Source organism: Neofelis nebulosa, chromosome 7 (genome assembly GCF_028018385.1).
Source record: "Neofelis nebulosa isolate mNeoNeb1 chromosome 7, mNeoNeb1.pri, whole genome shotgun sequence".
Taxonomy (NCBI): domain Eukaryota; kingdom Metazoa; phylum Chordata; class Mammalia; order Carnivora; family Felidae; genus Neofelis; species Neofelis nebulosa.
In genome coordinates, this window is record NC_080788.1 from 139,086,177 (window position 1) to 139,101,811 (window position 15,635).

The 15,635-nt window shown below is 53.6% G+C and overlaps 1 protein-coding gene and 1 long non-coding RNA gene across 7 annotated transcripts in view; one reads left to right on the top strand and one right to left on the bottom strand.

Moving 5' to 3' along the window:
• CLMN (calmin) overlaps nucleotides 1-3,314 on the bottom strand; it is a 119,141-nt gene extending 115,827 nt beyond the window's left edge. For 3 of the 4 annotated variants that reach the window (XM_058740207.1, XM_058740205.1, XM_058740208.1), the window contains exon 1: nucleotides 3,159-3,313. In XM_058740207.1, the coding sequence (XP_058596190.1) occupies nucleotides 3,159-3,240 (82 nt within the window). In that variant the 5' untranslated portion in view covers nucleotides 3,241-3,313. Of the gene's footprint in view, nucleotides 1-3,158 lie in introns of all 4 variants that reach the window. The other variant, XR_009264753.1, reaches the window with a different exon arrangement.
• Nucleotides 3,315-3,692: 378 nt separating this feature from the next.
• Nucleotides 3,693-9,190, top strand: LOC131517711 (uncharacterized). Of its 3 annotated transcripts, none has more exons than XR_009264757.1 (4): nucleotides 3,693-3,899; nucleotides 4,912-5,319; nucleotides 6,696-6,888; nucleotides 8,812-9,190. It is a non-coding gene; the product is annotated as an uncharacterized LOC131517711 (long non-coding RNA). The 3 variants fall into 3 exon arrangements; XR_009264758.1 differs by having other exon boundaries at nucleotides 5,093-5,319; XR_009264759.1 differs by lacking the exon at nucleotides 4,912-5,319 and having other exon boundaries at nucleotides 3,700-3,899.
• Nucleotides 9,191-15,635: the final 6,445 nt, after the last annotated feature.

Here is a 15,635-nt window from a genome sequence, read left to right on the forward strand (position 1 = left end):
GAGCAATGCACCTGGCCCCAGGACCACAGGCGTCAAAGCTTTGTACGAAGAATAGGACTGCCTGACCATGCAACAGCTGCCATGGGCAGAAGGAGGCTGGACATCCTCCTTGGTCCCTCCGATTACGGACTCGTGAAATGCCCACGGCCATTGCCACAACAGCTCTTGACTACCTGTGCTGTAAGCAAACGCACAGCTTTAAGCAAACCACCCTTCTGCCTGGGCTCCTCCTGCCCTCCCTTGACTGCCACCCACACGGCGTTCAGATGAATGAGCCCCCCCGCCCCCACCCCGCCCGTGGCCCGCATAGCTGGTGAGCCAGACATATCCGGGCCCGGCGACACCCACCAGCTGCTTTGGGCAGAGGCTCGAAGCACAGCGAGCGGGGCCTTCTGGACGTGGCCCTTTGGTCGAGACTTCTTGAGTACCACGGAGACAAGGAGAGAAACTATCTGCTAAGCATCCAGTCAAAAGACAGGGGAGCCAAGGGAACATTGGAGAGAGAGGATGCACCCCGGGCCCCACCTCCTGTCCCACGGCAGCAAAGCCACGGGCCAGCAGGCCAGCGCCTCCACAGCGCAAGCATCCCCCCAGGGGACGGACAGTTTCACAAGAGCCCCACACCGCAAACAACCCAAATGTCCCTGGGCGGTGAGCAGACCAACAAAGTGGGGTGCTTCCAGGCGACAGAAGTGTCCAATGACAAGGAACTAAGTGTTGCCTGGGTCCGGGGCTGGGAGCTAACAGATGCACACGCGGACAACCGGGGAGCTGTTTCAAGCCGTGAAAATGTTCCAAGACTGGATTGTTGGGATGTCTGCCCAACTCTGGAGACTTACTAAAAACTACTGAATGGTAAACTTAAAACAGGTGAATTTTATGATATGTGACTCGTACCTTAATAGCCTACAAAAACGGAAGAAATACAGGCCAGGACGTGGATGAACTGCACCAACATCCCGTGGAGTAAAAAGGGCCAGTTCAAAAGAGTATGGGTTGTACTCTTCTGTTTTACGTGACGTTCTAGAGGCAAAACTATAGTAATAAAGATCAGAATAGTAGTGGCCCTGTGTGTGTGTGTCACCTCCTGGGAAGAGCGATGAGGCACCCATCCAGGGTACTGGAAATCATTAACATCTTGATCTGGATGGTGGTTACCACAGGTTACCCGGAGGCAAAAATTTGCTGGGCTCGCACTAAAGATTAATGCACATTTTATACACACACATAGCCACGTAGAAGATGTATACATAATACATATACACACATTTAAAAGTTTACCTTTTAAAATAGCAAAACCATTTGGATGCTCAAATTATAACCGGCATTGCCTAAAAGTGAGGACAGTTGCCTGGGAGCGGAGAGAAGAGGCCATTCAGTGAACTCCTACCTAACCTTCAGAACCCATCTCAAATTGTCCCCATTCAGTGAAGCCTTCTCTCATCATTCTAGGTATAACTGCTCAAACTGCTGAGCATCCCTTCACAAAAGTCGATCCCCGATCCCCTGTATGCCGGGAGCTGATCTTAGAGCAACGCAGGAAGTTGTTGCATTAAGAATCGGTTAGCATGTGTTTATGAAACACCCACGGACTGCTTAACGCACGCAGACACACGCACAAACACACCACGACGGCCCAAACCACGTGCCATCTGAGCAAAAGACACTAATTCCCACGTCCAAATAGGATGTCAGTCCTGGGGCAACAGGATCCAGATGGGAGGCTTATTATCTAAAGGGATCCAGCCTGATCCTCCTTCTTTCACACAAATCACAGCCAGAAGAGATCAGGGGAACCCAGAGCAAACTCAGGGTCCAGTGTCTACTGTACTAGCCCCCCCCCACCACCACCCTATTTCGGGTCACCTTTGCTTGCACTGTCCTCGCACAGCCTAGGGGTGGAGCCGGTCTAGATGGACTCCCAGGGAACATTCCATCAGGTGTAATGTTTAAACTCGACTGACTACCCCGCCACCCCCGGACTGCACCCTGCCTGCTGGGGCTCCCTACCCTCCAGCAGTAAAGGCAGGCACCTGCTGGCGGGGGCGGGGAAGGACGACACCCCACAGCCTTATCATCTCTCTGTCCAGGTTTCCCAGCTTCTCTCTGCAGCGCCCCCAACCTCGGAATCTCTAGAAGCCCAGGTCAGCCCAGGAAACTGCTAAAGAAAGTTCCCCGGCCCAGCCAGGTCTATGTGTCTGAAGAGAGGCCGGAAGTGGAACTCTAGTTCAGCAAAGCCCACGTATGAAAAGAGAGAGAGGCTGGAACCACACCTCCAGGAAAAGCCGCTTTCTTTGGGCGGGTGGGTGGGTGAACGGGTTACCGGGTGACTGTGGGTGACTTTTTCCCTTTAACTATTGTCGTGCTTTCGAAGTTTCCACAATGAATAAACTCTTAATACACTTCACGTGTGGTGGGAGCCACCCCTAGCCCTCGGGACTCAGTGACCTCCCAAGTTTCTCTTTCACCTTGTGACAAGGTAGCCCGGGTCCCAGCGTCCCGGGCCGGCGGGCGGGGCTTGTCGCCCACTCCCCAGTGGAGCCTCAGCCAAGGGAGGGGCCGCTCCCTGCCTCAAAGTGGCCTGAATGGGCTGGGAGCCTGCCGAGCCCGCCCCCCCACCCATCCGTGCCCCTGGCCCCGGGTCCCCGGCCCACCCCCTCAAGCGCCGCCCCCAGCCCGTTCCCTGAGACTCAGAGGTACTTGGGAGGTGTGCAAGCTCACACACACGCACACGCGCGCGCGCGCGCACACACACACACACACACACACACACACACACACACAGTCGCACTTTCTCCTCCCTCCCTGACCTGGGCCACCGCCCCCAAGAGCCCACACGTTCAAACTTGGCCAAACTCGCAGCAGGGGCTTCAGGGGAGCCGTGACGTCCCCCCAAAGAAAGCGGGACCCCCAACACACACACACACACACACACACACACACACACACACGCACGTGTGCCGCCCCACCCCCTGGGCGACAGCAAATCTAGCCGGGGCGGCCCCGCGGGGGCTCGGGGGCGGCTGTCTCGGCCCCCTCCCCCAGCAAGTGACACGAGCGGGTCGGCCGGGCGAGGGGCCACCCGACCGGGCGTCGCTCCCCGGGGGGTGGGGGGCGGGAGTCGGGGAGGGGGTGGGGGGGGGGCCGGGGCGCCTTACCTTGCAGGTTCTGGACGCGGATGTCGCTGATCTGCCCGATGAGCTCCTCGCGCTGGAACCAGTCCCATTCGTGCGCAGCCATGAAGCGCGGGCGGCGGGCCGGGGCGCCGGGGCCGGGCGCGGGCGGCGGGCGGAGAGCCTGGCGGGCGAGGGCGCCGCGGAGCCGGAGCAGCGGCGGCGGGCGGCGGGCGGGGCGGGCGCGCGGTCGGGCCGCCCCCGCCGCGGGCGGGCAGCGGGCGGGCGCGGGGCGGCGGGTGCGGGGCGCCCGGCTGGCGCTCACTCCCCCGTCCGGGGGCGGGGGCCCCGGGGGGGGGGGGGGCGAGGGGCGGGGCGGGGCGGGGGAGGGAGGTTGGGCTCGGGCCGGTTTCTTTCCCCCCCCCCCCCCGCCCCGGGGGTGTTTGTTGCTTGGATTGTTTGGTCGCAAACGGGCGGTGATGAGACACGGGGTCCCGGCCCCCAGATTGTGATGTCTCAGGAGGCGGGGGGCGGGGCGACGCCGCGCAGCGGGGGGGGTGGGGGGGGGGCGGGGTGAGCCCGCGGGTCCCAGCGCCTGGTTCGCGGGAGGGCCCGCCCGCCCCCTGCCACCCGGCCCCCGGCCCCTCCGCGCACCCCTGTCCCGGGGACCGCCAGGCACACAGCCCTCCACCTCAGGTCCCCGGCCTCCGCACAATTCAGAGGCCACCTCTGCGGAGGGGAGGGCCGTGCGAGGCCGTGCGCCCCCGCGGGCACCTGGGGGGAACGGTGAGAACCCGGGTAGGGGCGAACGAATGCAGAGATGGAGTTAAGGGGGAGCCTCTCCTCTGCCTCCAGACTGGGGAGCCGCAGCGAGAAAGACTTCTTTCTTAGGTTTGGCTATTGGAAACCTTCTCCCTGCGGATCCGTCCAAAGATGACCCCAGATTCTGGGAAGCAGGGAGAAGCCCGACACCCCCATCGCCACCACCCCGTGCAGCCGGGGGGCCACCCTCTCTGGGGCTTTACTGAAAATGAGTAAGGGCCTTCCGGGTGGAGGTGGGGGAGTGTTTGTTACTGTTTCTTTTAACTCTTGAGAGTTCCAGGATCTTATCTTGTTTGGGGCTCACAACCCAGACTTTCAGGCAGAGTTCCTAGCTGCTTTTACAAACATGGAAAAAGTGAGGTCCTGGAGTCTTGGAATTTACCCGAGGCTGAAGAATGATCTCGGGGTATGAGGTCCAAGCTCCTAGCTCACTACTTTGACCCTCTCCTGAGAACTGTGGAAGGCACGTGGGCGCACACACAGAGACAGAGAATGGCTTATATATGGGGTATTACAAGAGGAAAACAAACGGGCATAAACATAGGTTGTGTTCATCATTGCCAAGTTCATGCTACTGAACTACTAGGAACCCAGATGGTTGGGCTATTTCCTAATTAACAAATAACTATGCAGCCCCCACTGGTACACAGACCCTGTGTCCTTGAGGCAGGGCCTTACGGTGAGTGAATCCACTCTCTGACTCAGACTCCTGAGTGAGGTTGGGGTGGGTGGGGGGTAGGCAGTGGAGTGGACAGCCAACAACCAAGAAACAAAAATACAGATGGAGGTGACTTCCAGAAGGGAGAAAATCCACTGGAGGGAGTAGTTGGGATAGGGAATGGTCTGGAGAGATCTCTGGGTGGGGCTGACTTTAGAGCTGGACTGGAAGGATGAGGGGAGACACCACTGGGCAAGCAACTTGGGCAGGGCCAGTGGGCACAGGCCCCAGTGGCTTCCTGTGTGCTGCCCTCTTCAGGTGCCAGGGCCCCATCGGGGACCCAACGTCAAAGCCAGATGAACTGACCAGACAGTGGGGAAGTTTAACCAGAGGATGCACCGAAATGCAATGTCAAGGTGGGAAGCTCTGGAATGATTTTTCTTTCTTCTTGTTCTGTCTGCCAAGTTTCTCACCATGAGCACATATTTTTTATCATCAGGCAGAAGACCAGCAAATTCTTTTTTAACCTCTCAAGATCCTTTCCAAGAGTCCCCAGCCTGTCCCAGCTCTCCTCATCTGCGGCTCTGGAAGCCCAGTGGAGGCCCATGGAACCAATGGGCACTCACGGGTGCCTGGGCGCATGCCTCCCGGATTCGAGGCTGGAGCTGCTTTCTCCCCGACCACAGGTTTGAGAGCCTGTGTTCATTTCACACTCCAGGAAGCAAGGTCTGCTTCTGTGTCCTCCGGAGCTGGGTGCTAGTAGCCAGGCACTTAATTTTGCCCCATCTGCTAGCTACCTCCCGTTTTTACACTTCAATTTATTTTCCATAATTGCTATGGAGGGGGGAGTTCGGCTGAAAATCGTTTTCTTTACAAAGCAAAGAGCCAACAGAATCAGACTCTCTCCATCCAGAGGCGGGTCTCAGGGAACAGAAGGCTTTAAACAACGAGGTGGGGATGTTAAGCTGCAGGGATGGGCCATTTGTCACGACACAAAGATGTGAATGGAAGTCTGCATCGTTGAGGAGCATTTGTTTGAGGAACACTGTGTAGGCAGTAACAACTCCCTGGCAGGGAGGGGCCGTGATCGCCACTGATTGAGCACCAACTGTGTACTAGATGTCGGTGCAGAGAAATTCTTTGTACCAAGGTGCAGAGAATTTTAGGTGGTTTTCAAGACGGAGTAGGACCCGTCTAAGCACACTAACCAGCACTCAGCGCGAGGCTGGCCCCCAACAGGTGCTTGAATAGTCACTGAGCTTGTGTGTCAATATCACCCCTCTTTCCTTCATTCTCTCTGGACCCTGGCCCTCCCTGATTGGTCCCTGTGCCGCCTTCTTGCCCATCAATCCTGGTTTTGCACTTTTCTACCCAGGATGTGGGATTGCAGGGTCTGGCCACACCCCAGTCACCTGCAGGCGTTGGCTCACTCTGTTCCCTTTGAAATGCCCTTGCCCTCCCCTGCTCTGTACTCCTGCTTTACCTAACACGCCACTGCTAACTCATGTTCATCTCGAGAACCTCCTCCAAACCCCCAAAGCCCAGCTGAGTGCCCACCTCCTACAATTCCCATAATATTCAGCACGATCTCATAATATCCTATGAACCCCTATCTTAAGATGTCACATCATGATTATGTTTACTTGGTGGTTTCCCCACATAAGCTATGTCGTTGAGAACAGGGGCTGAGTCTCATTAATTTCTCTGTCTGAGCACTTAGCACACTGCCTGGCACCAAATGAGGTCTCATGTTGAGTGGATGGATGGATGGATGGATGGATGGATGGATGGATGATCCAGTATAGGCCTGAACTCACAAAGCAAGGACTAAATGACAAATAGTTGATCCCCATGTCCTGGGCTCAAGTCAACTTCTGCAGAGGCAGTAAAAAAAAATATTCACATACCGGCAGCGGGTAAAGCACACATTCCCGGGCCCCAGGCAAGTACCACACTGTACCTTCCTTGGGTGTGTACAACTTCCTGTATCTGGAGCACCAGCTGGGAGAGAAGGTCATGTGACATCCATGGGCATTGACGTTATTTGCCTCTTACCTGAATTAACAGTTCTATTTTTCTTTTGCTTTTTTATTTTGGGGAAGGAAAAGTACTCTGCCTGAAGGCCTGACTTCCCGGGAGTTTCCAGAAACTGATTTTCTAGAAATTGCCCAATGCCGCTAGAATCTATGCCATTGTTTAAAACTGACTTCTGCCAAGGGAAAGAACGTGGAGTCAGAGAATCGCAAAGAATCCCTGGATAGGACTTCAGAGATCAAGTCCAACCTCCCTCCCTCTGTAAGGACTTTTTTTTATTTTTTATTTTTGTAATTCTTTATTTTTTGGGGGGGGGGGAGAGAGAGAGGCAGAACGTGAGTGGGGGAGGGGCAGAGAGAGGGAGACACGGAATCCCAATCAGACTCCAGGCTCTAAGCTGTCAGCACAGAGCCCGACGAGGGGCTCAAACTCACAAACTGTGAGATCATGACCTGAGCTGAAGTTGGATGCTTAGCCGACTGAGCCGCCCAGGCACCCCCAGGACCTCTAAAACATCTGGCCCAGGGATCTTCCTGCTTCTGTTAATGGCGATGGATAACTTCTGGCAGATAATCTGGACAGAGGGTTTGTGCATCCACATCTCACACCCGCTTTGGGAAGGATTAAGAACAACAAAGATAACCGCAGTGTACCCCCCCACCCCCAGCCACTTGCAGGAGAGGAGTGTGATGGGGCTCCAGCCAGTGGGAAGCTGCCTTCTCTGGTCATGGTCGTGACCCGTTACACGTGCACAGACAGCACTGTGGGTTTGGATGGCCCCTCTGCGGCCAGGGCTCAGCTGGTCTCCACAGTGACCTCATGAGGCCAACCGAGCAGGGTCATTTTTAGGTGGCGCTTAAAGCGGCCCAGACGCCATCCAAAGGTCGCAGGGTAGGGCAAAAGCACACTTTGAACTATACTTCTCACGGCCTGCCCACATCACCCACATGCGACTGGGCTTGGGCTGTGGACCAGACGAACACTTAGCAATTTGGTATTAGTCACATATACTTAGGTATTGTCGTGTTTACATGACATTTTTGAAAAGATTTCGCCGCCGTATGAAACCTGTTGGGAATTTCAAGTTAATTTCAAGTAAGTCCAGTTAAGAGGCTATAGCGGATCCTAGATAGGTTAACCAATGGTGATTCTTCAAAAAGACCAAGAATACTTCCTGGGCAGAGGGTCTGCATTATGATGTCACAAGGCTTCCCTGTAGCATGAAGACTGCCCCCGCCCCCCCCCCCCCCCCACCGCAGCCTCATTTATTCATTGAACAAACACTGGCTGAATGACTACCCATGCCCTGGCCCCATACTGGGACCCAACAGTGGACAAACCCCAGAATCTGCCTGTGAATCCCTGCTCAGGGGTTTGGACTTTGTCTTCAGGGCCGAGAGGAGCCTTTGGAGGACAAAACTGGGTCAGATTGGCCCTTTAGTTGTGGTGTGGAGAAAGTCGGAGGTGGAGGCTAGGAGCTCGGGACCCTGTTGGTCTCAGGGACACAGGGGTAAGATGGCGGTAACCCACAGGGGTGCAGCGGCTGTAGAGACAGATTCTCCGGCTGTTCAAGAAGGTGGAGTTGACCGTACCTGTGGCTGGCTTAGGAATATCGTGGCGTCTGCTTCTAGTATTTGCGCATGTCTGTTAACACCTACATTGTGCAAATTCCTCAGGAAGGCCTTGTAAGCAGGGCCGCCCAATCCATCTTTGTATTTCCAGGGCCCAACACGGCGCTGGACGGTCCTCCGTATGAGTGGTGTGTGTGACTCAACATGTTCTATTTAAACGTCACCAACCAGTAATTATTTTTTTTTAATTATTAAAAAAAATTTTTTTTTACATTTGTTTATTTTTGAGAGACAGAGAGAGACAGAGCACAAGTAGGGGAGGGGCAGAGAGAGGGGGAGACACGGAATCCGAAACAAGCTCCAAGCTCTGAGCTGTCAGCACAAAGCCCAACATGGGGCTTGAACTCACAAACCATGAGATCGTGACCTGAGCCCAAGTCGGATGCTCAACCGACAGAGCCACCCAAGCGCCTTACCAACCAGTAATTAGTAAAATTCTTTGAGCCCCGGACTCCCCAGAAGGGTCAGGGTCTCCTCCATGCCTTAGGAGCGCCGGCTCTCTGCCAATTTTTTTCCTGCTGACTCTTTCCCAATGTTTCCTGTCTGCCTCCAGGAATCCCGTAGGACATGATGCAAAGGCTGGTGGCAGAGAGAGATGCTGAGAAGCAGAAGGAATCAGGCTCGAGCAAAAAGGAGGGAAGATATGTGGTGTGGTGGACGGTGGGCAGATGGTAATGGTCTGAGCTGTGTGACCTCAGGCACATTCTTAACCTCTCTGGGTCTCTGTGCTTTTATCTGTAAGATAAAAGAGTTCCTGCCTGGCCAGGTGGCTGTGAGATCAAAGACACATATATAGAGAAGAGATGCTCCGGTAAGACTTCAGTAAGATTCAGATCATTTCTATGGCATAAAATGAACCACACTCAGAAGAAAAATTGTCCCTCAACTTGGAAGATTACCTATAATGTAAAATATTAATGTGTTCTCTGGGATTTTATTAATTTTTTCTGGTATGTGTAGGTGTTGATGGGTGGTTTAAAAAAAAAAATCTGCTTCCCTAAGTAGACAGCACCGGATGTCCCAATTTCCACAAATAAAACCCTTCATTTCTTCCAGGTTTGAATAGTCAAAGGCTGCTTCCCTAGAGACAGTGCTGCTAATTTTTTTTTTTTTTTGCAGACATTAGAACACTATTTAAGGAGAGTATATTTTCCAGTAAAGCAAATGATGAAAACCTTTTCCCCGGCGATGTGGGAGATGTTGGCAATATGGAGAGGTGGGGAGAGACAGGATGCTGTGGACCCAGCGAAAATACCCTCTATTGTTTGCAACAACATTGCAGAAATATATATATATATATATAATTTTTTAACATGTTGGAATCTAAAGCAAACTTTGTTGATGATAATCCCAAGAAGGGTGATTTTAAAAGCCCAAACTTGGCGTAAATAGAATCCCTGGGCCAGCCCCTCCAGCTGACAGCGCCAGCACAGACAAGCCCATTTCAACAAAGTTACTGTGTATCTCTTGTCTGCTGTGCAGCTAACAGCTACTAAGAGCTCACTATTTGCCAAACATTGAGTCCAGTGCTTTGCATTATCTCATTTAATCCTTTGAAGGAGGTTCTATTACCGTCTTGATTTTATTGATGGAAACTAAGGACCAAAAGAAGTTCGGTAGCATCCCCAAGGTCACACAGGTCGTAGGTTAACAGAGACGAGCCTTGACCTCAAATATTATGCAGAAACCGAGTCTGATCTTTCTGCTCTGTACCCTTTTGGAACCTGCCCAGGCAACTAAGTGGAACCATTCATATTAAGGAGTCACTGGAAAATAAATCCAGCCAACTGTTAGCCTTATGGAAACAAGATGACCGGAGGCACCTGTCCCCTAATAGGTCAGGAACAAAAATACTCGCTCCATTGCCCTCTGTGGGGACATTTCTTAGGTTTATGTGAAATGCTGGCAGGCATTTCCACGGCTGACCCCTGGACATCTCAAATGGCAACTTATCTTTGTAAAGAACCCTCAGCGTGGCTCTGCTAGAAAAGTATGTGTTTCGTGCTGTGCAAATGGATTTTAACACGCAGAGTCCAAGGAGAAGGGGCAAAAGTCTGGATCCAAGCCAGCAGCAAGTCCTGTCAAGTTCATGCGATCTCCCCAAATCCATCCTTGGTAGCTAGCGTCAAATGTTAACTTTCCTATGTCCACGGCGCTCTGCATGGTCTCCCTTCTCCCCTAAAGCACCCCGAGCCCCGTTCAGTCCACCTGTTCCCTTCAGTTACTCAAAAGAATTGCTCTACTAGGCAAGCCATTCCATTGCTGTTCTATACCGAGCACAAATGCATACATATTCCTCAAAATGTGTGTTCAAAAGATCCACAGCACCTTTACTCTTACTAGCTACAATAACCCAAATGTCCACCAGGAGAAGAGTGGATGGATAATGGAATTCATCAACGAAGATGAGAAAGCAACACAGATGAGTCTCAAAAATCGTGATGTGGAGCAGAAGCCGGGCACAGAAGGAGGCACCCCGTAGGATACCACTGGTCAAGAGTTAAAAAACAGAGGGTGCCTGGGTGGCTCAGTCAGTTAAGCGGCCGACTTCGGCTCAGGTCATGATCTCACGGTCCGTGAGCCCGAGCCCCGTGTCGGGCTCTGTGCTGACAGCTTGGAGCCTGGAGCCTGCTTTGGATTCTGTCTCCCTCTCTCTGCCCCTCCCCTGCTCATGCTCTGCCTGTGTCTCTCTCTCACACACAAATAAAACACTACAAAATTAAAAAAAAAAAAAAAAGTTAAGAACCCAGAAAGAAGTTCAAAACCACTTCCCTCTCCGTTGATAGAAGTCAGGGTAGTGGTCAGGCTGGGAGGGAGGTGGTGCGGGCAAAGGGCGTAAGGGGGCCCTCTGGGGTGCAGGGCATGTTTTGTTTCTTATGTGGGTCTGGTTACCCTGTGTTTATGCATTACGTGATACTTCACCAACTGGTGCATTTTCCTGCGTATGTTCAACAAACTGTTAAAAAATAAACGCGCAGCTCTGCCTCCTGCCAAACGGCACACCCTCTTGGTTCCACCTGGAATTCTCTACCCTCCCTTCGCCTCTCCCTGGTGAATTCCTGCCTGTTGTTCAGATGTAGCTCAGATCTTCCTTCACTGGGGAATCCTTTTCCGGTTGTATCAGTCAGTCTTGGCTGCGTAACAAACCACTCGAAAATGTAGCGACTTCTAGCAATAGTCACGAATTAGCTCGTGACTCTATGGTCGCCAGTCGGGGTGGATCTGGTGCTGGTCTCACCTGGACCCCTGTATCTGCACCTTGGCTGGGTGGGAAGCTCTGGGATGGGCTCACGTGTGTGGCAGCTGGCACACTCTTGGTGGGGGCGCCTCAGTCCTCCTCAGTGTGGCCTCTCCAGCAGGCTGGCTGGGCTTGTCACATCATGGTCTCAGGATTCCAAGGGCCACTAAAGAGGGCCAGCCTCGATGCATAAGCTCCTCTTAAGCCTCTGCTTGTGTCACACTTGCGACTGTCCACTGGCCAAAGCAAGTACAGAGCCAAGCTCAGATTCAGGAGGGAAAGAAATAAACTCTACCTCTGGATAGGAGGCATTATTGTGGGTATGGCTTCCAAACAATCCACTGCCCTCCTCAACCCCTCCCAGAGAACAGCTGCCCTCCTCAACCCCTCCCAGAGAACAGCTTCCCTCTTAGCACCCCCTGACACTTCCCTGTATGGCACCCCCCACCCCCTGTAACCCACTATCTATCTGCGGAGCGGGATGTTCATTATCTTCGTCCCTCGCTTTCCTGCGACTCATGTGCAGCTCATGCCCAGAACGGTGGCTGGGATGTGATGGGTACCACGAAATATTTGGTGAAGAAAGTCAAAAGAAGAGGAGAGAAAAAGGGAGGGAGGGAGGGAGGGAAAAGAAGGAAGAAGTCCTGGAAAAATGGAGGCACCTCTTTGGCAGGGGACAGGCTGGACCATCTCCGGGAGGCGAGGCCCCCACACGTTCCCCCCACTCCCCATTCGTTATTCTCATCTTGGCTTTTGCATCTTGGCTGTTCTTCCCACTGGGCTTCCCTCCCACCATCTTTCTTCTGCTTGCTCAGCCCTTGGATCCTTCAGTGGGCAGCCCAAAGTCCTTCCTTCCCACCCCAGCAAACTTCCTTCCATCCTAGATATCTGCATGGATATCTGCATGGCCCAAGGGGTCCCCCGCATTCATGGCCCACAGTGTGTAATGAACACATGCCCCTCGCAATTTTCAGTTGAACACCCCACCAGCCCCACGCGAAGTCTAGGTTGGCGATACCAACATTTCAATTAAATGGATGAGAACTTTGTCTTGATGGGAGTGGCCTTTGGGGGGTTGGGGAGGGTAATGGGAGCCAAGAGACGCCCTGATGCTGGGAGGGGGTGGGGCACTAGCAGGTTGCCCTCATGGATGCCGGAGCCAGAGGATCCGGGGTTCTAAGCTCTGGGCAACGGCAGATGGAGGGCGGCCAGGGGGACGAGGAGGAACTCGCCTTCTCCTGGCTAGCAAGGGGTTGTCCTGGAATGATCGGGCCCTGGGGCAGACCTGAAGCTGCCAGGGCGATGCTCCTGTGGGCAGCGCGTGGCCACATTTTCCAAGGTATGTCAGGGCAAGCCCAGCCCACTTGCTCAGAGAAGAGATGAGCCCGATTCTCGAGAGGCGAAGGGACTTCCAAGGCCACATCGCAAATTAGGGCAACCTGAGGCTCCCAATTGAGGCCAGTGTCCTTTCCGTCTCACCCTGTCTTTCCTTATTGCCTTCCCAGCCATCCCCCTTCCCACCTCCACACCCAGCTTCCAGCCTGGTCTGTGACCCACCCAAAGGCATGAGACTAGTCACTGAGAAGGCCAGTTCCCGAGGCCCGGGAGGGAAGGGTAGTGGCCGAGGGAGCAGGCTGACGAGGCAGGGGGTGCAGCCCATAATAAGCCTTCGCCACACGCCTGTCACCGTATGCAGAATCGCGTTTCAGTAGAAACTTCTGGGTGAGTGTGGGTGCGTCAGTTAACTTTAACCTACACCCTAGGGGCTGGTGTGTGAAGTAACACTATCATGAATTCCCTGTGACAGTACAGCGACCTTCAAATATGGCTTTGCTAAATTGACACCAAAGGCTCTTGGCTAGTTAGCACGGGGGATGTTGCAAATGCTTTCTCATCGGTAAAATGAGCTGTGTGCAAGAAATGTGGTCTGCGACCAAGGCCACACCAGCCCTTCCTCTCTCTGTGAACCAAGTTCAAGGATCCTGTAAGCCCAGTGGCCTCACACCCTTCAACGGAGTGCTCAGGGCATGGCTGCAACCTGGCCCTTGTCACCGCTGAATGGGGCCTCTGCGACCACAAGAAACCCGGGGAGCCTCTCTTCCTTTGGGGGTCCCACCTTCACTGGGGTCCTGCTTTTGGAAAAGGGTTGACCTTGCCTTGGAGCAGGCTTCGCCTTCGGGGTGCTTATCAGATGCCTTGAAGGACAGTGAGGGGTCCTTGCCGCATGCCTACGAGGTGCCAGGAACAGTTCGCGATGCCTTTCCTGTATCACCTTGTTGAAAACTTCTCACGGTAAGTGGGTAAATAAACTGGTACACCCGCACAACGGAATAGGGTTCCACGCAAAAGAAAAGCCAGGGAAAGTGGTAGCAAGTCGAAAAAACCACGGGGGAAACTTAAACGCATATTACTAAGTGAAAGACGCCAATCTGAAAACAGTGCCTACTGTAGGTTGCAACTATGGAACATTCTGGAAAGGGCAGAAGTAGGTAGACGTTTAAAAAGATGAGCCGTTGCCAAGGGTTAGGGGTGGGGAGGGATGAATAGAGCACAGAGGACGGTCCGGAGAGTGGAATCACTCTGTAGGCCCCTGTGATGGTAGATACGTGTCATCATACATCTGTCAAAGCACAGAATGTACCCGGATGTAAAGTATAGACACTGGGTAACAGATAACATGTGTCAACACAGTTTCACCGAGGCTAACAAATGCACCACCAATGCTGGGGGACGTTGACTGTGGGGGAGGCTCTGTGTGTGTGTGTGTGTGTGTGTGTGTGTGTGTGAGGGCAGGGGACTTACTGGAAATCTCTATTTTCTGCTTAATTTTGCTGTGAACCTAAAACGCTAAAAAATTAAGTCTATATTCTTTTTTAAAACTTCACTGGGACCCTATGGCCCCATTTCCCAGAGTGGGTAAGTCCCTTCATCAAGGCCTCGCAGTCAGGAAGTGATGCATCTGGGATTTGAGCCCAGGTTGTGTTGTCTGATTGGAGAACCTGAACTGTGTTCCTTCCGGCAGCTGGGGACTGGAGGCCAGCGGGCAAATGGGCAGAGGTGGCTGAGATCATCAGAAGGGGCCCACGAATGTCCTTCCCTTGCTTTGTCCGCTGTCTGGCTCCTGCTCTGGACCAGGCCCTCCAGCCTTGCCTCTCCACCCCCCGCACCACCAAGCACCTGCTCCTGAGATCACCAGGTGGTTTCACGCTCAACATCCTTGCTCACCTGGCTGGCCCTCTGCTGCCCTTCCCTCCCCCTCGGCCACCACCCTCCAGGCAAACCCTCACTTCTCACGGCGCCACTCAGACCTCCCCACCCCTACAAAGTCTGTGAGACTGGACAGCCTATGCCCTTTACGACAGACTAACCTGAGGGCTATCCTCGCTTTGTCTCGCTTTGCTGTGTGCCCTTGAACAAGTGTCTTAACCTCTCTGAAACCTCAGTTTCCCTCACCCACACAGTAGGACACTCAAGTTTCCCTCATGGTTGTCGTGTGCATCAGAGAAAACACATCAGGCCCCGGACTTGACCTTCTGCCACATCACTGGAGTTTGAAAAATGGTACTTACTTTTTTTTTTAATGTTTATTTTTGAGAGAGAGAGCACGTGCACATGCGAGAGAGAGAGAGAGAGAGAGAGAGAGCATGAATGGGGAAGGGCAGAGAGAGAGGGAGACACAGAATCAGAAGCAGGCTCCAGGCCCCAAGGTGTGAGCACAGAGCCCCATGTAGGGCTCAAACTCATAAACCGCGAGACCGTGACCCGAGCTGAAGTCGAACACTTTTAACCGCCCCAATGGTACAGCTCGACGTGAACGAAGCTTCCCAGGCACTTAGGCAGGACTCGTGGGCACCGGACAGCCTCTCCCCTTCTCTGTCCCTTGTTTGCTGGAGACCCATCCAGTCTCCCGCCCAGCCTCAGTGAATCTTTGGGAAAGAGGTTCGGCAGAGACCCTGCGGCCCGTTCAAACGTCCGACTTCTCCGTTTTCACAAGCTGCAATTTGCGTGTCCCCAGTTTGCCGGGTTGCTGACCAGGTGCACAGGCATGAAATGGCACACAGGAGAAGACGGTTCGGGGAGGGATTATCCGATTTCCCAGGGTTTCTAGGTGAGGCCTCAGTCCCAGGAAAACCCATAAC